At 41.1% G+C, this 23,685-nt stretch overlaps 1 protein-coding gene across 4 annotated transcripts in view; it reads left to right on the forward strand.

The window, feature by feature from the left end:
- The window catches only part of prdm5 (PR domain containing 5), a 127,010-nt gene that overhangs the window by 11,331 nt on the left and 91,994 nt on the right, over positions 1 to 23,685 (forward strand). For all 4 annotated transcript variants that reach the window (XR_008572739.1, XR_008572738.1, XM_054790468.1 and 1 more), the window contains exons 4-12: positions 4,672 to 4,837; positions 4,921 to 5,098; positions 6,684 to 6,776; positions 6,844 to 6,965; positions 8,086 to 8,165; positions 10,600 to 10,684; positions 10,768 to 10,925; positions 11,202 to 11,295; positions 16,858 to 17,018. Coding sequence is in view for 2 of the 4 variants with exons in the window: in XM_054790468.1 (XP_054646443.1) it covers positions 4,672 to 4,837; positions 4,921 to 5,098; positions 6,684 to 6,776; positions 6,844 to 6,965; positions 8,086 to 8,165; positions 10,600 to 10,684; positions 10,768 to 10,925; positions 11,202 to 11,295; positions 16,858 to 17,018 (1,137 nt within the window). In the remaining 2 variants the exon portion in view is untranslated. The remainder of the gene's footprint in view (positions 1 to 4,671; positions 4,838 to 4,920; positions 5,099 to 6,683; positions 6,777 to 6,843; positions 6,966 to 8,085; positions 8,166 to 10,599; positions 10,685 to 10,767; positions 10,926 to 11,201; positions 11,296 to 16,857; positions 17,019 to 23,685) is intronic.

Here is a 23,685-nt window from a genome sequence, read left to right on the forward strand (position 1 = left end):
TCACACTACCACCGCCATATTTTTTACGCCAGATGTAATGGGACACACGCCTTGTTAGACCACAGAGTATTTTCCCAAAGGTCTTGGGGATCATCAATATGTTTTTTGGCAAAATTGAGATGAGCCTTAATGTTGTTTTTGTTGAGCAGTGGTTTCCGTTTTGGAACCCGTTTTTGCCCAGTGTCTTTCTTATGGTGGAGTCATGAACTCTGACTTTAACTTCAGGCAAGTGAGGCCTGCAGTTCTTTGGACGTTGTTGTGGGGTCTTTTGTGACCTCTTGGATGAGTCATCGCTGCGCTCTTGGGGTCTTTTGGTTGGCCGGCCACTCCTGGGAAGCTTCACCATTGTTTTATGTTTTCGCCATTTGTAGATAATGGCTCTCACTGTGGTTTGCTGAAGTCCCAAAGCTTTAGAAATGGCTTTATGACATTTCCAGACCGATAGATCTCAATTAATCTCCCCTAATAATAAAAAGTTTCATTTAAAAACTGCATTTTGTGTTCAGTTGTGTTGTCATTTAAATTTGTGTATGATCTGAAGCTTTGTGATAAACATGCAAAAAAAAAAAAAAAGAAATCAGGAAGGGGGCAAACACTTTTTCACACCACTGTAACTTTAGTGTCAGGTATTCATTATCTCTATAATCGCAGAGTCCAATCAGACCAAGTCGCTAGTTGCTTTTTTGACAGTCCCATTATAATGTGTACATGAGCGAGTGCCAAATGTTGATAACAAATCTGATAACAAGTGAATGCATAGGAAAGACTGTTGGAGCATTCATTCAACAACATTGATCCCAATAACATTGTGGCATCGTTCATTCAAACAACTTTAGGCCTTTTCAGCTAAAGGAACAAAAGACATGATTTTACGTGAGCAATCTGACCTTTTGCGGTTTGCTGTGAAAGATTAAATGAATGAGGAGAAACCAGGTCAAGGGCCCAGGTGATTGCCGGCCTAAAGGTCACACCAGCACCTCTCAAAGCTCTGCCTTCAATCAGCGCTGACATTTATTGTGCTGCCTTCCTCCTCCTAATGGTTATTTATGCATATTTCAGCAAAATGAAGCTCTGATGTCATTAGCCTGACATGTGCGCTTTGACCGCTTGAACCGCGGCCTCACGGTCACGAAGTAACGACGCCAAGCTTACGCTGCGCTCACCTGACACTCGGCGGCCGTCCCCAATAATGCTCAGACCTCTCTCATATATCACAAGCATTTCACTTCACTGCACCGGCCTCAATGTGTTTCATTATCACTCACTGGACACTTCATTAGGTACAGCTGCACTGTCGAACCTTTCCAACCAATGTGCTGTGCTTTAAAAAAAAAAACAAAGTCAAATTTAACTAAAAAAAACCACTCCTGATCAAAATGAAGCAGTCGAAAAATGTAAAAAATGCGCTGCCCTGAGCCGGAGGATCCCATTGGCTGTCCGTCAAGACATGGGCCCATCCTTGGCCCAAATGAAGGTTGTTACTAGTGCCGAGTGCAGTCCAATAGCCATCAGACGCCATCTGCCAGAGAAGGCTTTTAAGAAGACAAAAGCTCTTCAAAGGCCTTGTCTCCTTCAAAGTTTGGAATTTGCAGGAGAGCACCAAACATGGGACATTGAAAGGTGGAAGAAGGTTTTATTCTCGCTTGACGGTCCTGATGGCTTCCAATGTTACTGGCATGACAAGGAGATCACACCTGAGATATTTTCCACACGGCACAGTGGAGGGGGCGCGCCATCATGATCCTTCAATGGAACAATGGAGCTTCAGGTTGTGCAGGGGTGTGAAACGGCAGCTGGCTATGTGTGGATGTTGCAGGGGGCATCCCTCATGACTGAAGGCCCTCGTCTGGGTGGTGATGACTGGCTTTTTCAACAGGACAACGCTGCACTTCACAAAGGACTTCTTCCAGAAGAATATGCTCACTCTTTTGGACCATCCTGCATGTTCCCCTCATCTAAATCCAATTTGGAGAACATTTGGGGATGGATGGCAAAGGAAGTTTCCAAAAACGGACATCAGTTCCAGACAGTGCATGCCCTCCGTGAAGCTATCTTCACCACCTGGAGCAACATTCCCGCTAAGTGGAATGGAAACAATGGAAACCGCTCCTGGAAACACTGGCATCAAGCATGCCCAAACCCATTTTTCACCTCATTAAGGCGCAGCTACTCATTACTCACTCCTTTTTTTTTACATTTTATTTCTAATGTCTTAACTGATCAGTTGATGAACAACCTATTCACTTTCATGCTTGTTTGCAATAAATTGCTTACTCAAAATGTTTTTGTCTCACTCCTATTTCTCCTGTTTGCATTTTCAATCTCTACTTGAAGGTCCTGAAGATCAAACTGTCCAAAATGTACATTTTTCCACTGGTCTTAAAATTTTAATCAGGAGTGTATAAATTGGCCTGACAGTAATATTTTCATGTAACCAGTGTTTATACAGTATTTAAGGAAGAAACCTTGATTACAATGTATTATGTACAAATGCTTGAAAAATGACATAAAAAATCACTTCATTACTTTAAAATGGTTAGGTTATGAATGTGTGTGTCAACCTAGTGCGACAGAACATTTACAAAATCTTTAAAAATGATATTAAGATGAATTATTTCAAAAACTTTATTTACACTTTTGCCCCACCACAATAATAATCATAATAATTAAAAAAATAAAAATAAAAAATAAAAAGTGAACAAAAACGTCTAAATTGGTCATAGAATTTCATGTATCGTAATTTATTAATTATAAGACCCTACTTTTTTCTCATGCTTTGAACCCTGTGGCTTATACAGTGATGCGGCTAATTTACAGCTAAAAGCTACATTTTCCATGATGCTTTGAATGCAGTTTCAGACAGTAGTAAAGTGGAAGCTAATATCATGTTTTGATGTCTGACGCATCTTAAGTAAGTTTGATCAAGTATAGAATTAGTACAACTTCAGCTTGGACTGCTCAGACTGCCAGCCGTCCACTATCACCAACGGGTTTGGAAAGGCTGGATAAAAGAACATGCAAACTCCACACAGAAATGCCCAACGGAGATTCAAACCTAACAATCAAGAGTGACAACAACAGAGAGACAGAGAGAGAGAGAGAGAGAGAGAGAGAAAGAGAGAGAGAGAGAGAGAGACTGACAAAGTGTGTGACGAAGGAATTATGATAGGCCTGTCAGGATAACAAATTTTGCAGGACAATAATTGTTCCACAAATTATTGCAGATAAACAATATTATTGTCAACATTATTTTGTAATAATATATGGCATAATAATGCGAATATGCCACATTAAAGGCAACTTTAACTTTTATTATTTAACATTGTAAATGGAATGTCAGGTACTTTTAAATAAAATCCATGAAATGAACAAATAACATAATAAATTAAGATGGAAAAAACCAAAGAAAATAAAATGGACTCTCAATCTTTTTCAGCAAAAATTGCGCTTAACTAAAAATCACAAATTACAGTATTTACCTCTGCCAACGCGGAGGTTATGCTTTTGTTTGTTTGTTCAAATGCCGTGAATGGATTTGGATGAAATTTGAAGGAAGTGTCGGAAATGGGATATGGAGGAACTGATAACATTTTTGGGGGTGAACCGGATCACCGTCTGGATCCAGGAAAGGATTTTTTAACATTGAGATAGGACCATTTTCGGCATTTGTGCATGTAACGCCACAAAAAATGGTCAGAGCACTTGGAAAAAAAAATACAGGACAAGTTTCCAACAGGTTCTACAACATATCAAAGACTGATGCAAAAAATGTAGGACTATTATTTTGCTGTGAATCACCATATGGGGGGAACTATGGCGCTTGGCACGGGGGTCTGTGCTCTCCGAGTGCTTTTCTAGTTCTTATTTTGAATCAATGTCATTTTCATTATTGGCTGAATATTGATTGGCTTTTAGCAACATTGTATGTGGAATACGCTGTTTACGTTTAATGAGGTGTTACGTTTTGTGGAAGTTTAGTCAAAGTACGTGTTTTGGATGCGGCAAAATGCGTTTGGTACACTTTTTCACGTCACAATATGACGACGCTCAAACGGGCCGAAATTGACGTCGGATCACAAAGTATTCGATCACGTAGCACACGACACACCTCGCTAGCAAGTAGTGCACTCGGTAGCGCGTCTCTCCTCACTGAGACAAAGAGACTGAATGACTGACAGGAGGGTTCGCTCACTCAGTTCGTTCCGCTATAGAACCAGCGGGCCCCCGTGTTGAGACAAATGTACAGAGTGAACCCTCTCGGCATGCAGCCTGTTTGGTAGAGAGAGGAGGAAAACAAACATGTCAATATATCGAGACCGGCAAAATTATCGACTTAGTTTAACTAGCAATATCATATTCCCTTTTCGGCACCGTGCAACACTCTTTGAAATCAGCATTTATTTCATCAAAGTTTGAAAAATCTTACTGTGTAACATCTTTATTTGTAATAAATATCAACATGGACGTTTGGTGCGGCCTGTGTGTGTACAAGTCTTTTTTTCTCTTTAAATTTAGTGGGTGCAGCTTACATACCGTTGTGCTCTATAGTCCGAAAATGACGGTAACTTAGGATTTTTAGATTTCAAGGAAAAAAACACTCGATTGCGAGGTATTATTCACAAACGCCCTAAGCTGTAGTCATGCAGTCCTGCTGTGGTGGTTGTGTTCCAGGATGGAGAGAACATCTTCTACTTGGCTGTGGACGACATCGAGACAGACACGGAACTCCTGATTGGCTTCCTGGACAGCGACATGGAGGAGGAGGACGAGGAAGAGGAGGAGGTCACCAAGGATGAAGATGACAACAGCAAAGAGGCCAAGCACCTGGTTGAAATGGGTACCTACGTTCTTCCTCCGAGATGTAGCCTGATCCTTCCTGGCGGTGTGTTCACTGTCATGGCCCCCCCTGCTCGTCTGCAGAGTTAGTCATCAAGAAGGAAGACCACCCGTGTTTGCTGTGTGAGAGCAGCTTCCCCAGTGAGGAGATCCTGGCCGCACACCTGCAGAGCCTCCACCAGAGGCCCAGCACCGAGGAGAAGGAGTTCAAATGTAGGAGCTGTGGCAAGAAGTTCCCCGTCAAACAAGCTCTGCAGCGCCAGTGAGTCCACTCTTCGCCTCATCACCTCACGCCTCCAACGCTCACGCTCATTTCCTTTGCTGTCAGCCGCACGTGTGCGTGTGTACGCGCCGCCGAGTCTGCTCACATGAGCACATCGCGAGAGCGAAACAAGCTTCACCCGCACACACGTGCCAAACGTCAGTTCAGAACTGAGAGAATACACTTAGCTTTTTATTTGGCTTTTTGCAACCCTCAACAGGGGCTGTTAAAGGGATAGTTTGGATTTTTTGATGAAAGTATTTGAAATACTAGAAAAGCACTCAGAGAGCGCAGACCTCTGCCAATTGCCACTGTTCCCCCCCCATATTGTGATTTACACCATAAATATTAGTCCTACATTTATTTGATCTACATATTTAGATTCCTTGACCATGAAAACCTACCATGGAAGACTTTGAATGACTTAAATAATGCTAACGATGCTAACATGCTAACATTAACATGCTAACACCTAGCTTAATAATGCTAAGTGACTACCTCTGAAAATGCTAAAACTGTTAGAATAATTATGTTAGCTAAACATGCAAACTCTGCACAGAAATGCCCAACTGAGATTCGAACCCACATCTTCCCAATCTCCTGATTGTGTGGCCAACATGCTAACCACTCGGCCACCGTGCGGCACTGCTTAAGTTCATATTCATGAAAATCGCAAAAAATGTGACTATGCTAATATTAGCATGCTAGCAATGCTAACATGCTTATGCTAGCATTCTAACACGTAGCATGATAGTGCTAAGTGTTTATGTATATGTTAAGTTCATATTCATGAAAATACCAAAAAATGCTAGTATGCTAAAGTTAGAATGCTAGCAATGTTAACATGCTAACATTGTCATGCTAACATCTAGCACAATGTATCGAGAAGGCTAAAAAACGACCATGACCATTTTTTTTGTCGCGTTATATGCACAAATGCCGAAAATGGTCCTATCTCTCAATGTTGAAGAAACCTTTCAAAAAATTCTGGATCCAGATGGTGACCCAGATCACCCCCAGAATTTTATCAGCTCTTCCGTGTCCCATTTCCTGAAAATGTCACCTAAATTCATTCAGAACATTTCAAGTTATTTTAAACACAGACAGACAAACAAACGAACAGATAAACGCTGGCAAAAGCGTAATCTTGGTGCTGCGCTTGCGCTGCTTTGGCGGAGGTAATAACACAGGAGCTTTCTGTGTAGCTTAGCTTAGCATAAAAAGCTGAAGTAGTTTGTCTGTCTCGGCCAAAAGTGAAGCGTTGTGTTTTAGCCTTAAAATTCTTTAGAAAATCTTTAGACGGGTAAAAATACTAGTAGGGTAGGAAATCATGTTTTGGTTAGGAACTAGCTTAGCATAAAAGCAGGAAGTCGCTTGGTGTGTGTTGATATTTTCATGCTAAACTGCGCTTCACTAACAGGCATAACGTGCCCTTTTAGCACATCAATGGGAACATTTCCATTCAGCTTCAAATTCGTCCAAGCCAAGCCATGTTCCCTGAAGCTAGAAGACAGTTTGTTGAAGGCTGTGTTGTGAAAGTTGCCATTTGGTGCCTAATGTGCTTGTATTGTCAACGTTCCTCCAGTGTGCTGCATTGCTCCGAGGTGGTGAACCCTTCAGGAGACTCCAAGGCTCATCAGTGTTCTTTGTGTCACAGCACGTTCAGCTCAGAGTCCAGGTAAGGCACCTTGCCGTCCTCTTTGAAAGCCCAACGCTGAACGCTCCTCTCTCGTCTGGCTCTGCAGCTTTGAGCAGCACAAGGAGGCGTGCAAAGGAGACGCCAGGTTCATCTGCAAGGAGGAGAGCTGCGGCAAGCGGTTCAAGAGCAAGGACGCTCTGAAGAAACACAAAGGCAACGTTCACACAGGTCGGAAAGGCTCTTTTTTTTTTTTTGAAACGTCCTTCAGCAGTAGCTCTGCTTGTGTTAATCTCTAATTATTCCTGCTGCTGCATAATTGCTGACCTGCACCTTCAGGGGGGCCTCCCGCTCCTCCAGATAATTTGGCTATTTAGGGCAGGATGTAGGACAGCTGATATCTCAGGCAAACCCAGATTGAGACCTTGATATCACAGCTGAGATTTAAGGACCCCCGTGTGTGTGTATGTGTGTGTTTGGGCAAAAGCTGGGGGAAGTGCATCAGACGGGACGGATTGGGGTCATGTGATCCAGATGATCCCAGAATGAGATGTGAGGCTCCACGCTTGAAATGAAAAGGGGGAGATTTGCATCGCAAGGAAATGTGTTTTGGTCATTTTCTTTAGGGGTGCACGATAATTGTCTGATATGAGGTAATTATGATGTCATACCGATAAATTCGATAACATTAAAAAAAGCTCAGATAACCGACAATTTTAAAAAAGGCTTCAATGAGGCGAGTTTACCTGTGCTGTGCGGGTGAGCAAATCAAGCACTCCTTTCTTCTCCTGCCTGTGTTGTTAACGGCCTGTCGCAACGTCCCCTGAGCTCACCCGTAAACAAACATTCACTTTCAGAGAAAGACATTTTGTGTGCTAGATGGACCCAGTGCGCTGCGATTAGGGGAGAAAAAAACATCGAGCACACAAAAAGCCACCTTGAACGCCACATCACTACGACGCTTGGGGCTTGTTGTGCCGCCGTGTTTGAAAAGTGCAAAAGGTTTGCCAGAGACCTCCGTGGCGTCACACCGGCTGCTCGGTGAGTGTGCTCGAATACAGTGCACCTTGCTGGGCCACGCCAGGTGGCTCCCTCCCCTCTATACTCTGGTTCTCCTGATGGTAGTGATGTGGTAGCAGTAATGATATTGGTAGGACAAATCAACAGGTACACTTGGTCAAATCCTAATTGATTCCAGTCCTTCTTACCTCCGGGTGTGCACAAACAACAGTTAAAGCTAAAAAAAAAAAAAAAGTTGATCTGTTATCGCTATCATGTCCGACTTGAGGATGGTATAGGTTTGGAAAGTAGTTCTCGTGCATCTCAAATTTTCTTTTTTTTTTAACTTTAGGGAGTGCACGACGGAAACTCACCTGCACGATATGCAACAGGAAGTGTTCTTCCTCTCTTAATCTCCAAGAACATAGAAAGGTAAGGTTGGAGAAATGTATGCTACGCAATTTCTTATTATTATACAGTATATACTGTATATATACAGTATATATACTGTATATTATTCCTTAATTATGTGACAAAATGTCTTTGATCGACTGATTTTTTTCATTGATTTTACGACACAATTTTTTTACAACACTACATGTTGAAGTTTGGCCATTTTGGCGGTGTTTCCCACAGGACTGCAACGTCTCTGTGGCACTGGGTTGACATCATCGTCTAATTTGCCTATTTGACCGTCGTGTGTGCATGTTAGAAAACTGGTCAAACTTTTTAGAGCTTTTTGTTTTGTGTCATAAGACATGTGCAACACGATCGCATCTTTTTACACCTGAATTAACAACACAAGGCTAAGTTTATACTTACGGTGTCTAATTTTTTGTGCAGCGACGGACGTGCGTGCACGCGCCTTGCAACACGCAAAAAAACCAAAAAACAAACAAAAAACATTCCATTCATGATGCGTCCTCCATGTAAGTGTGCCCTGATTGTCAAGATGTACATCCAATATCTCGCTACATTCTCATGTCCAAGGGAGTACCCAGCATGCCTTGCGGGCACTTTGTAAACAACAGTTAAAGCAGGGGTGTCCAAACGTTGTCAAATTAGGGCCACATAGTGAAAAATGAAAGGATGCAACTTTTAACACTTTTTGATATTTTGGAAAGCAACACATGTAGATATGCTAATAAGTTTTATGTATTTATTTCAAGAAAAAAATGCATCTCAGCTTTGTCATATATAGTAGATGAAAAAGCCTGTTATTAATGGCAACTTTTTCCCATTTTTTTCAGTTTTTTTTTCCAAATATTTAAACTTTCTTTTTCTTCACTGAAAGGAAAAAGTGTACTTTTTTTTTTAATTTTGCCCATCATCCACAATCCTTATGTGAGACATGAATCCACGACTGTCTCTTATCTGTGTGTTCTAAAGATGTAAAAACAGCTGAAAAGAGGCAGCTAAGAATGCACGTAATGGGACGCACCTATTCCGCCTGTAAAGCCTTCTGAAAACACCTCCAAAAAGCGCCAACAACGCTCCATTTACATAATGTGACCTGCACATTAACCAAGCTACAGGGACATTGTTATTATAATTCTTATAAACTTTGTTACGCCAAAGAACTGCATTATGGGCGTAGCGACACCTCGCCACACCACATCGGCTCGCTACTAGCCGGCTAGCGACTAGCTTCACCACACACTCGCTCACAATGCCTCAGGCCGCCAGCGAAAGGTAACGTTACATATTGGAGCTGCCACTGCTGCTTTGTTTTTGTTTTTGAGTTTGGACAAGTTAATGTTCGGTGGAGCGTTCCTTTCTATGTTGCTATGTGAAATAAATGCACCCAGGAAGGAAGTTCCGCTAATGCTTAAAATGACCAAAATAGGGCAAAATACTCTAAGTATTACATGTTATCACAAATGTGCATGTTACTACATGCGCACAGCATGGATTTAAAACCATAAAACCTTGTTGGAGGTTTTTGGAGGTGTTTTAGTAGCAGGCTTAATAGGGGGAATCGGTGCGTCCCATTACTTGCATTAATTGGCTGCCTCTTTCTATTTTTACATCTTTAGAATGCACAGAAAAGAGAAACACGTGTGTTCATGTCTCAGTTCATGATTTTGGATGATGGGCAAAATTCCAAATAAAGTAAACTTTTCCTTTAATATTATGACTTTATTCCCAAAATATCAGAACTTTTTCCCCAACCTATTTTTTCAAAAATTACAACTTTGTTGTTTTGTTTCTCACATTAAGACCTAAAAAAAACATGTGTTTTCTTCAAAATTCAACTCTGCGCTCCTACAAAAATAACATTATTATTCCTCATAATGTTATGAGTTTATTCTCATAAAATTGCGACGTTTTTTTAATATGTTGACTTTGTTCACGTAATATTACAACTTTTTCCACAATCTAATTTTCCAAAAATTACAGCTGTATTTGCTGTTTTGCTTGTTTTTCATAAAATTATAAATAAAAAATAAATAAAAATAAAACTACACCTCATTGCCGTTTGATTGCAATTTTTTTACACTTACTATTTAGAATTTTATTTTTGTAAAATTACTGCTGATTTCTGCATTTTTACTGTTTTTTTTTCTTGTGAAATTATATTTTTCGAATGTGCCATGGGCTAATAACCTAACAGGCGTGGGCTGCAAATGGCCCCAGGAGTTGTAATGACAAGCCACACAGACAGTCCCATTATAATGTGTTTGTGAGCCAAGGTGAGCAGATAGCGGCGAATCTAAAAAACAATCATGAAAAAAAATACTGCCAACCTCCAAATTTTTCGGTGGCGCTGCAAATGTAATTGTGAAGGACCGCCACAAAGAAATGAATGTACAGGAAATGTTGGCGCGGTGCTAATTTTCCAACTTTGTTCTGTGGTGCCTGACAGATACATGAAATATTTGACTGCCACGCGTGCGACAAGAAGTTCATCTCCACCAATCAGCTCAAGCGACACATGATCACACACTCAGGTGAGATCAATCTTAGATCGGTCCTCGTTTTTTGCCCCCACCCTCCTTGTGACACCTGGCGGTCTGCGTTTGCACGGCGACAGAGAAGCGTCCGTACACGTGTGAGATCTGCAGCCGCTCCTTCAAGCGCCTGGACCAGGTGACGGCTCACAAGATCATCCACAGCGAGGACAAGCCGTACAAATGTAAGCTGTGCGGGAAGGAGTTTGCTCACCGAAACGTCTACAAGAACCACAAGAAGGTGAGATGATCAGTTTGTGAGATCAGTCGGGGTTTGTGTGGTGGCAGCAATCTGTGGGGTCCTTGTTTACTTTGGGATTTGAGGTGTCACTCATGCAGATAGACGGGGGGCAGCCTGGGGGAGGGGGCGCCAACAGAAGCACTTTGAACTTTAATCCCGCCCGAGCTGCTTGTCTTCATCAAGTCAACAAAAGCCGAAATGGAGTCTGGTAGATGATCCCCCTCGCCGCCATTCGCTTGGACAAACATGGCTGACGGCGTTCTGTTCTCTCTGCAGACACACTCGGAGGAAAGACCCTTCCAGTGCGAGGAGTGCAAGGCCCTCTTTCGGACGCCCTTTTCTCTACAGCGCCACCTACTCATTCACAACAGTAAGAACACTTGCTCCTATTGGTCGACCAAGCTCCTTTTAACTTTTAACCGCAAGTACAGAAATGACACGGCCTATATAATAATATTATATATACAGTATATATATATATATATATATATATATATATATAAATATATATATATATATATATATATATATATATAGTGTATATCATGATATACACTCCTGATCAAAATCTTAAGACCAGTTGAAAAATTGTAGAATTTGCAATTTGCACATTTGGATCCTAATGAGGTTTTAAGTAGAGCTACAATATGCAAAAGCAAGAAGTTGGAGTGAGACAAAGAGCACTTTGAAAAAGTAATTTATTTGAAAACAACAATTTAACTGAAATAGTCTGTTTATCAGCTGATCAAAATATTAAGACCATCGCTCAAAAAATAAAAAAAAAACCTCTTCAAAGCAGAACAAAAAGTGTTCTCAGTAGGACTCAGTAATGAGTCGCTCCACTGTTCTTGTTCATCACTTCAGTGATGGCTTCACGAGGGGCATCAACTGTCTGGAACTGATGGCCATTTTTATAAACTTCCCTTGCCATCCATGATTTGAATGAGGGGAACATGCAGGGGAACATGCAGGATGGTCCAAAAGAGTGATGTTATTCTCCCTGAAGAAGTCCTTGGTCAAGTGAGCATTGTGAACTGCAGCGTTGTCCTGTTGAAGAACCCAGCTGTTACCACACAGACGAGGGCCCTCAATCATGAGGAATGCCCGCTGCAACATCTGCACGTAAGCGACCGCCGTTTGACGACCCTGCACCACCTGAAGCTCCAGTGTTCCACTGAATGAAAAAGCACCCCAGATCATGGAACTTGGGTTCTGCAGCAGGACAATGATCCAAAACACATCAGCAATCCACCTTTGAATGGCTGAAGACTTTGGAGTGGCCTAGTCAAAGTCCTGACCTGAATCCTATTGAAAGGCTGTGGCATGACCTTAAAAAGGCGCTTCATGCTGGAAAACCCTCCAGTGTGACTGAATGACAACAATTTTGCAAAGATGAGTGGGCCAAAATTCTTCCACAACGCTGTAAAGCCTGTTGTATGCTTACCGCATCCACGTGGTCCGTGTGGCTATGTGTGGCTCCGTGCGGCCCTTTTCATGCGGAAAATTTCCGCTCTGCGCACCTCCAATTTTTTCTAACGGAGACACGCTGAAAAAAATGGCAGACGACCAGGAGATCCTTGCAGCTACAGTATGGAAATACTGGCAGTTATATGAGGCGGCCTACCCTGACGCACAGTAGTGTAAGCATGAAGAAACTAAACAATATATACATACACTCCAAAAAAAGTTTAGCTCCCATTTCGTGTGGAATTGTTATGTTTTTGGCTTGCTTGTCCTTTTTCCCCACTCTGTTTCAAACTAATTCTTAAGTTTAGAATAAATAAATTGGAGGCCAAGTACATTGCTGTAGATTGCTATGGTTAAAGCGGCGGCCTTTTCTTCCCGTAGCCTGTGCATAGGAGTTGCACAATGTGGGGTAAACCAAGGTAGCAGTATATTCACAGTGTACGTATGTATGTCAGATTCATGTCAGACTGGCTGTCCTGTATATTAATGAAGTGACAAACATCATAGCGAGGATGGATGATGGGTTGATATCTTGTTTTTTGTAATGCCATGCGATCCACGCACATTATGGTCCAGATACTACAACAACAAAAACCTTTCCCGATGCTAACTTTGAGTTATTGTGTCTTATTATTGTTGGTCATATCTACAATATTAAGTAATACAAGTATAAAGGTGACTATAGGGGTGTTATTTCATGTCTTGAGTGCTTAATGGTAAAAAAAAACGTTTTCTATGGTTTCAGGTATTCTATGCTCTAACTACCAAAAATATTGCATTTATTAATACTGAATCCTACTTCGTGAAAATTCACTTATTGCTGTCAGAAGCAATTAACCGCCATAAATGGGGGATTATTGTATTCGATTAAAGTCGAGCCTGCCAGGTGATAGGGAATCATTGGTCTTTTTACAGAATTTACGATATATTGTAGTACAGGGGTGTCCACGGTGCAGCCCTGGGGCCATTTTCATCCTTTAGCTGTTTTTTCTATTGGCCCGCGGCACATTATAAGACTATCAAAAAATAGAAAAAAAAACCCAGCAAAAATGGAAAAAAGCAGGCCTCCCCCACTCCCTAATCACGTTTTGATCTCGTGACACCCCTAAGCCGATTTCCCCCGGCTTCCAGGCACTCCATACAGGCTGCTGGAGGCCCAGCTCGCCCCCCTACTTCCACCCCACCTCTCTGTAGCCCGTCTGGGCGTGCTGCATGTCAAGAATGTACATTTTATTACTGTTTGATCTTAAAGAGGTTCTAAGTAGAGCTTCAAAATGCAAAAAGAATAAATGGGAGTGAGATAAAAAATATTTAGAGTCGGGGTGCTCCGATTTCCGTGACAAAGCGGCATATGCCTTTCAACGGCAATAACAAAAGCTGATCACCTGTAGCTTGTAGTATTACAGTATGCAGCCTGTAGCAAGCATCTCCCGCCCACTTTCTCTCACACGGCGGAGGCGTGCCAAAGCCTAAACAATCATGTCTGCCGTGTGGGAATTACCTGTCATTTGTGAGAGTGATATAAATTTTGCACTGTGCAAAACATGACATGAAAAACATCTCGCCGGGGTGGCATGTTAAAACTTTACTTTGCACTTGGCGGGGTGTGGTGAGTTTTGGAGGCTCGCGATGTGATCATCGGTGGGACGGCGGCTAATGTGGCTTGCGTTGGACACACGCCTGCATGTGCGTGGCAGTCGGAGGTCTAAGGCGGATAGCTCGAAAAGTGGTTGGATTTGGTGGACTGGATGGCCGGCCTTCGTCGGTGGTGGAGGACGCTGGGTTTCAAGCTGTTTGCTCCCGCATCCAAAGTCTCCTCAAAGAAGGCGTCTCACCCCCTGTAAGTTTCACCAGGGATATAAGTTCTTTTGAAAAAGTAAGTCAAATATGTTTTTGTCTAAACAAAGGTCATTTTATGTTTTTTTTCATATCATTTAGCCAATAGAACATTTAAAAATTTACACTTAATCAATGTGATTGGTATTGCAATCGGATAATTTCACTCATGGGTGATCAGTTTCGGAATCGGCAGCATAAAACCTTGATCCAGTTTAGTTTAGAGTAAACAATTTATTGCAAATAAGCATTAAAGTGAAATAGGATGTTCGTCAGCTGATCAAAGGTTTTAAGACCATGGCTCCAAAAAACCCTGAAACCACCCTAAAATACATATACAATGTTGAAAACGTAGGTTTTTATAGCAGTTTTTGGGAGTGGACTTTTATTGACCTCTCGGGACCTGAAAGGGTGGGAAATTTGGCCTGGACGCCTGGTTGACCTAGGAACACATTTTAAATTTGCATTTTATGATTCTTCTCATAAAAACAGCTTTGGAAGAATCAAGCCATTATAGAGTAACACAGCCAAAGTTATGAGAAAAAACAAGCACAAACCCAGAGGATTAAGCCTTTTATTTATTTTAAACCCTGAAGTCTAAATCATATAAAATATATGAAGATTGTATTTAAAACAAAAAAGACAATAATAGAAGAAAAATAATAAAACAATTGAAATTAATGATTAAGAGTGAAAACTTTATTCACAATGGGATGAGATTAAAACATTTTCTTTTTGGAGAAAAGCTGTATTGTGAGAACAGTCAAGTCCAGAAGCCAATCAGACTGAAGTATGGCATGGCTACTATGAATGATAGTACAGTGATATGGACGTGGGAGTGTTCAAGGCATTATTGGAAGCGCACATGAAGTGTTTAGGCACAGCCTGCAATCCAACCTACTTTGGTGTTCACAGTGTCGACGTCAGTGAGTGACGTGTGGCTGTTTTTTCCTTCGAAGTTAAACAGCTGCTTGCTACTTGTTGATGTCCAAGCAGAAGCTGTAGTCATTTTACATTTGATCAACTTTACTTAAAGATTTGTCAGGTCAACACAGGTAGATGTTTGGACTTGTCTGCACCCTTATTGGCGCTCAGCTCCAACTTTCAAGCATCCGCGATCACTGCTTCCGTTTCATAAGACACGTCATACATAGAAGAGATCCGTGTTGACAATACAGCGACATGGTCGCTATATTTAGCAAGTAAGGGTGCGCATTTAAGTGTTTCTTGCAACACGCATTTATTCGGTAATTAAATACAAGCCATCAACAAAGGTGAAGCATCTGCCGAGCAGGCGCACGGGATTGAGCCCCCCCTCCGTGACGGTGTGCAATTCATGTCTGAAAGCTGTAAAAAAAAAAAAAAAAAAAAAACGCTCCATAATGCAACCCAGCCCTGATCAACATCGCCAAGAAGGCAGAGCTTGGACACACTTGCCTTTCTGGCAAAACACGCACTGGGTGTCCAAAGTGTGGAACTTGGCTCTTTGCAGAGATAAAATAAACAAAAACCCAGTAAAAGTGGAAAAATACAGCAAAAAGGCATAATGTGACTAGAAAAAGCTAAAACGTTAATACTAATAACTAATAAAAACATAAAGACTGGTCTTTAAGTATATGTATAATGTTTTTTAAAATGATTTTTTAACTATAACTATCAAAGGACAGCTGGACAGCCCTGATGTAAGTAGACAGTGACAAGTAGACAAGACAAAAACAGTGAGCTGTATTAATATTATTATTATAGATGATCATAACACTGCTTTATTTGGTCTCAAAAAGTGTTGACAATGATATCTTCGAACGTTAATCTGGGATAACAACAATTTCAAAATGCATCTGCATTGTTTTTTGACTCGGTTAAATAAAAGCTTTGTTTGTCCAGTCATATTTTTTTATCATACTTTTCTTAAAATTCATGCTAAAATCTTGTCTTGTCTCGTTCTCGTGGACCAAATCTCGTGCATTGTGAGTCCGGTGTCTCGTGGCACCCCTGCAGTTCACACATGCCTCCTTTTATGCTCCGTCATCTTTTCAACAGACAAACGCCTCAGACAGATATTACCGCAAATGACTGAAGTATCACGAGTATCTATATTTTCATTTGAGAATTGATTTTAGAGCAGGAAGAGCTGCTATCGGAATATCAATATTTGCAGGTGGCTAAAGAAGACGCGAGCTAAATGTGTGTCCACCGCACTGACAAATGAAAATGTAGCGTTACGAGGTTATGACAGCACGTCAACTCCCCATTCAGGCGCCAGGAAAGGTTATTAATATGCTTGAATTGGAACATTCTTTGGAGCGCACACACTGTACATGCAGCAAATAGGCTGTGGAAATGGAATAATCCCCGTGTAATGGGAACAAGGGCTCTGTGGAAGAAGAGGAAAAACAGATTGTGGCCCAATTTACTCTCTGAGCGTTTTACTTCCATTCAGCAAACACAAGCATTTCATGCTGAGTTGAACATTTTGTCAAAGTGTCCTTCCAATGCATTGCCGCCGTCTTTTATGTCCGCGTAACCACCTCACACAAATGGAAGTTGGCTTCGGCTGTGCGTGATGACAAACAGTATAGATGCCCCCCAAGAATTTTTTCCTCATGTCTTCATGTGTGTCTGTCTGCAGGTGAGAGGACCTTCAAGTGCGACCAGTGTAACGCCACCTTCAAGAGGAAGGACACGCTCAATGTGCACATCCAGGTGGTGCACGACGGCCACAAAAAATACAAGTGCGACCTGTGCGAGAAGGCCTTCGTCACGCCGTCCGTCCTCAAGAGCCACAAGAAGGTGAAAAAAAAATTTACTGAAGTGCCACTGGGAACACGCCCTCTTGTGTGTGTGTGTGTGTGTGTGTGTGTGTGTGTGTGTAGCTTTAATGCTAATGAACTGCGTTTGTCTACACCTGTCTCCAAGAAGTGCAATTGTGTACTTGCTCCACTTTTGACATACACACTGCCCTACAGAAGTATTGGGACAGTGAGGCCAATTCCTTTATATTTGGAGGCTGAAAACATTTGTGTTTGACACCATAAGATGATATACGAGAGCAGAGCGCAACAATTCACCTTTTATTTCTACGTATTTCCATCTGGATCGGATGCACAACTTAGAACAGGGGTCACCAAAGTGCAGCCTGGGGTTCATTTGTGGCCCTCCGGCACATTCTAAAAATATAATTTAACAAAAAAACTAAAAGCAACAACAGAAATGGAAAAATGCAGCAATTTTACAAGAATAAAGTGAAAATATTAAGAGAAAAAAATGCATATTTTAATGAGAAAAAAGTTGGAATTTTACAAGGATAAACTCAGAATATTATGTGGAAAAATTATGTAATTTTAGTAGCAAAAGAGTTGAAATATTAAAGAAAAAAAGACATAATTTTTTTCAGAACATGTAATATTGTGAGAAATAAACAAAACAACTAATAAGGTTGTAATTTTTTGAAAATTAGGTTATAAAATTAGGAGAATAAAGTCAAAATATTATGGGAGGAAAGTCATACTTATGAGAAGAAAATTTACAAATGGAAGTTGAAATACAGTCGTCCCTCGCAATGTCGTGGTTCGATTATTGCTCCCTCGCGATATGGCGGTTTTTCAGAAATGAATTGATTAGTCAAAACATATTGAAAAACAAGTGATATGTAGTATTCTGGTCACTAGGCGACAGGAATGACACATTAGCTTACAACACATACCTTAACACTGCATCAAGTCAGCCATAGCATGTCTCACATGATAGAGTGGAAAAAAAGTTCTCCTTCCTGCCCGTGTGTAAGTGGTAAGTTTTTGGCTTCTTAAGTTTAGAAGAAATAAGTTTGAGGCTAACTGATTAGCCGTGTCGAGTCCCCGCAGCATTACAGTTAAAGTGTGTTGTAAACAATGAATAATAAGAGTGTAAAGGTGGGGTGTTATTTCATGTCTACAGGGCTCTAGTAATGTTAAAAACCGTATTTAGAAGGTCATTAACAGGTTTTCTATCCTACGAACTACGAAAATATTCTATTTATTAACATTGAATTCTATATTGCGGAAATTCATTTAACGCGGTCAGGTCCGGAAATTTTTCCCCAGTCTATTTTTTTCAAAAATGAAAACTTCATTTGTTGTTTTACTTGCTTCTCATAATACTACAACCTAAAAAAATTTTATTTGCAATGTTTCAGCTTTATGCTGCTAAAATTGCATTGTTTTTCCTCATAATGTCATGAGTTTACTTTTGTAAAATTGCAGCTTTTTTCTCGTGAGAATACAACTTTTTTCTCTTAATATTTTCACTTTTTCTGTTAAAGTTACAGCTGTTTTTTCAATTTTTGCTGTTTTTTACATTTTTATTTTCCAACTATTTCAACTTTCTTCTTGTAATTATTTATTTATTTCCATAATATTTGGACTTTTTTCTGGTAATATTCTAACTTTTTTTGGTGTTTTGTTTTTCATAATCTCATGACTTAAAAATATCTAATATTTTTGTTAATATTTCAACTTTATGTGACTAAAATGATGTTATTTTTCCTCATAAAATTCTGACATTATTCTTTAGATTACAACTTTTTTCTTGTAATATTTTGACTTCACTGCTGATTTTTCCATTTTGTTGTTGTTATTTATTTATTTCTTTATTTAGGTTTTTTGTTTAAATTATATTTTTGTTAAATTATATTTTTTGATGTACTGCGGATCAACAAAAACAGCCATAGGCCGCAAATGGCCCCCGGGACACACTTTGGACACTCCTGCACTAAAAGAAATGCAAAAGTGGACAATCAGCCTGTATGTGTAGAATCAACTAAGTGACTTTGCAAAGTCTAGCTATTGTGAGGGCTGTCAAAGCTGGCAGAAACATCCATCTTGACCGGCGAGGCCCATAAAAGCCCTGCGTCTTGTTCTGCCTTGATTAAAACTGGCAGTTAGTCCATCAGCTCTGCGGGCTTTCAAACCCCAAACCGATCCCACCGCAGATGATGAGCCCTGAAGCTGACAATGTGTGGATCCAGGCCCAAATCAAGCAGCGTCTTGGCACGCGCTAAAGAAGAACACGTCTCTTGGGTCGTCTCCGAGCAGTAGGACGGCACGCGGACGCGCCAGCTGCTTTTTTGGGGGCGTGTGTACGGCACTGCGAGTCAAGCCCGTGATCAAAGTCAGCTCGCAGAGGAGACGACAACCTGCTGGCTGCGCTCGTTTGGCTTCCATCGTCATCGTTGCTGCGCTGCAAACTTTGCCCTCCTGAACTAATGACAAATATTTATCAATGCCACGGCAGGTTAGGCTCAGCGTTTGCGTTTGCAGTGCGCCACGTCTGCTTCTGCACGCATGATGTCAATCAAAAGAAACGTCCCGCCGTCCCAGTTTGATCTCACGGCCATTATCTTAAAAAAAACAAACGGCTTTCAATCATTGCTTCAGCTGAGAAATGATTGACAAAAAAAGAAGAGCCTCTCTCGTAAGATGAGTGCTATCCATCACAAGCACATTTTCAAAGCTGGAACTCAGCAAATGTGGCATATTTTTGTCTCAAAGCACTAGAAAATATTCATCAATAAGTCAAGTGTCAGGGGAGATTGTGTCAAGGCTTCCAGGAGATTGGGAATAGGTCATCTTTATGCAGAATTTACAGTGTACTGTAGTACAGGGGTGCCCAAAGTGTGAACCACTGTGGCCATTTGAGGCCTGCGGCACATTCTAAAACAGCAACAGCAAAAACTGAAAAATCAGCATTTTACAAGAATAAAGTCAATGGTAATGATAATGGTAATGGTAATGGTTTCATTTTATTTGAACATGCATACAAGTTACAGTGGAATACATCACATAGTACGATTCACAGTTCCACATGTCCAAAAGGAGTAGGAAGAAGCAAAGCTTATTTCATACCTACCCCTTGTCCGTTTCACATTAGTTGCAACACATTTATTCACTTCCTGTATTATGTGTTACCTTAATTGGCGATTCTAAATTGTCCATAGGTATGAATGTGAGTGTGAATGGTTGTTTGTCTATATGTGCCCTGCCATTGGCTGGCGACCAGTCCAGGGTGTACCCCGCCTGTCAGCTGGGAGAGGCTCCAGCATACTCCTGCGACCCTAAATTGGAGAAGCGGCATAGAAAATGGATGGTATGGGACTAAAGTCATAATTACGAGAAGAAAATTTAGAAGAAAGAAGACAGACAAGAGCAGAAGAGAAAAAAACCCACAGCTGTCATCTTATGAAAATAAAGTCAAAATATTAAGAAAAAAAAGTTGTATTCTAACAAAAAAAACATTTTCACGAGAATTAACCCGTGAAAATAGTCATTTTAGTAGCTTAGAGTGGAAATATTAATGTTTTTTTTAAAAAACTTTTTTATTTTGAGTTGTAATATGAGAAGATAACAAATAGATAGATAGATAACAGATAATAGAAATAGAAGATAACAAAGTCGTCATTTTTGAAAAATTAGGCTGTGGAAAAAGTCAAGTGATGCTGTAAAATTGGAAACGCAAAGTGGCGGTGGTGACTGTCTTTTCGACCTTGTCATTAATGTTCCCGCTAGTTTTTCGCGTGTCTGAGCATATACACAAACGACCCGAGCATCGACCTCTGTGAGAGCAATCAGACGTGTACACTTGTAGTATCACACTTGTCCAAATCCTGACAACTTGAGGTAGCTCACCTTCCATGCTGCGGTATTTTGTATGAGTGGCTTCAAAAGGTCAGCAAGGCGTTTTTCACAATGTAGCTTTCTTTTTTGTCCACCTCAGACAAAACATGGAACTACAGTGGTGTGAAAAAGTGTTTGCCTCCTTCCTAATTTCTGATTTTTTTGCATGTTTGTCACACTTAAATGTTTCAGATCATAGTCAATGACAACACAACAGAACACAACATGCAGTTTCTAAATTAAACATTTTATTATTAAGGGAGAAAAAAATCCAAACCTTTATGGCACTGTGTGAAAAAGTGATCTATCAGTGTGGAAAAGGTTATAAAGCCATTTCTAAAGCTTTGGGACTCCAGCCAACCACAGTGAGCGACATTATACACAAATGGTGAAAACATGGAACAGTGGTGAACCTTCCCAGGAGTGGCCGGCCAACCAAAATTACCCCAAGAGCACAGTGATAACTCATCCAAGAGGTCACAAAAGACCCCACAACAACATCCAAAGAACTGCACACCTCACTTGCTTCAGTAAAGGTCAGTGTTCATGACTCCACCATAAGAAAGACACTGGGCAAAAACCAAAACCACTGCTGAACAAAAACAACATTAAGGCCAGAAAACATCTTGATGAACCCCAAGGCCTTTGGGAAAATATTCTGTGGTCTGATGAGACAAAAGTTGAACTTTTTGGAAGGGGTGTGTCCCCTTACACTTGGCGTAAAAGTAACGCCGCATTTCAGAAAAAGACCATCATAGCAACAGTAAAATATAGTGGTGGTAGTGTGATGGTCAGGGGCTGTTTTGCTGCTGTGATAAATGAAAGCATGAATTCTGCTGAAGGAGAATGTCCGACCATCTGTTGGTGACCTCAAGCTGAAACCAACTTGGGTTCAGGACAGCAGGACAATGATCCAAAACACTCCAGCAAGTCCACCTCTGAATGGCTGAAGACTTTGGAGTGGCCGAGTCAAAGTCCTGACCTGAATCCTATTAAGATGCTGTGGCATGACCTTAAAAAGGTGCTTCATGCTGGAAAAGCCTCCAATGTGGCTGAATGACAACAATTCTGCAAAGACGAGTGAGCCAAAATTCCTCCACAGCGCTGTAAGAGACTCATTGCAAGTTATCACAAACGCTTGATTGCAGTTGTTGCTGCTCAGGGTGGCCCAACCAGGGGCGACATGGCTCAGGTGGTGGAGGGGTCGTCTCCCAACCTGAAGGTTCGCCTGTGATTGTGTGAAAGTGTCCTTGGGCAAGATACTGAACCCCCAGTTGCTCCTGATGCTGCGTCATCAGTAGGTAAATTTGCTAGCAGTGTCAAAGCGCTTTGAGTGCCTTGGAGGTGGAAAAGCGCTATACAAGTGAAAGACCATTACCATTACCATTATTAGGTTTGCAAAACGCTAACCTGCAAAACAGCAGCATGCACTACGCAACGTACCGTTAATGAATTGATTGGCTGCTTAAGTACATACAGTATGTACCAACAGGATCTCTGTGTTAGTTGCATTGCAAAATGGTACAGAATAAATTGTTATCTGTTTTTTTATTTACAGATCAGGTTGGATTTTATTTATTTACGGTGCAAGGATTTGCTGTGCGCTGAGAACACAAGATCAGTGCTAGATCGTGCTAGATTAGTGCTAGATCAGTGCGCATTCGCACTCTTGCATTCTTGTGTGAATTTGATGGTAATTATGAAACATCAAATATACGGTAATAAAAATAAATATCTCTTCACTTTTTTTGCAGTGCCACTTTGTAATTTGAATCCATTTTTGGCATAGGGCTGTCATGTACACAATGTGGATAGAGTGTTTATCAGTTTAGGAGTGGGTGTGTATTTTGTAGAGTTGCCTGGCGTCACAGCCGGTGCTTTCCGTCTTGGTGCTTTTTGAGTGTGAGCGTGTACGTGCATGTACTGTACATTTAGCAAACTGTACCAGGTCATCCCCTCTCTGTCAGTGCAAATTACAGGTTACAAAGCTTTCCAGTGGTAGTGGGTGTAAAATCTTTTCCAGTCATTCCATGTGGAAGCGAAGCGGTTGCATTGCCTTTCCCTGCGGCAATGAGTTTACGACGCTGTGTTTTCTGTACAACAGTAACGTGTACGTAAACAAGAAAGCACAGCTGCTTGTGGACTACGTGTGTTGGCGTATGCATGGAGGTGTTTGTGTGCAGTCGAGTGTCTGGTGGTTTGTAGCACTGCACTTGGCATGACGGCTGAGTTATGAGGCCGACACGTTTGAGGGTGGGTGGGTGGGGCCGACACGGTTGTTTCAGGAGGAAAATGATCTGCCTTCACGCACACAGGATGTAACAACTAACAAGCCAGGAGAGGAAGTGAGAATAAGGCAGAGGTGTCTGGGGGGTACCGTCTTTCTTTCCATGTTTACATTTCATAAATCAGGGCTCTCCAGACCTTTTCCAGCCAAGATTTGTCGTTATTTTGTCAGAAAAAAATTTATCTCGTGGACACTACGCTTGGGACGATAATAAATAAATGAATTAATCACATAATAAATGAAAATGAACTCAGTAATTTTACTGGCCTCAACATATTGCCATGTGTCTGTTTTCCTCGTCAGGTAGGAGGAGGATCACTCTGTGCATTGGTTTTTGTTGCATAGAACAACGGCATGAATGGAGTGAGCCCTTTTGTCAGTTATACAGTCTCTTTGTGTCGGTGGGTGGAGGTGGGCCCGGTAGCATACACACAGAGTGCAGAAATGGTAGAAATTACATTAGTAGATTGCAATATATTGTCAGACATTTTTTATATTTGTCCATTGTACTTTTTTTTTTTAC

The sequence above is a fragment of the Dunckerocampus dactyliophorus genome, chromosome 10, assembly GCF_027744805.1.
Source record: "Dunckerocampus dactyliophorus isolate RoL2022-P2 chromosome 10, RoL_Ddac_1.1, whole genome shotgun sequence".
NCBI lineage: Eukaryota > Metazoa > Chordata > Actinopteri > Syngnathiformes > Syngnathidae > Dunckerocampus > Dunckerocampus dactyliophorus.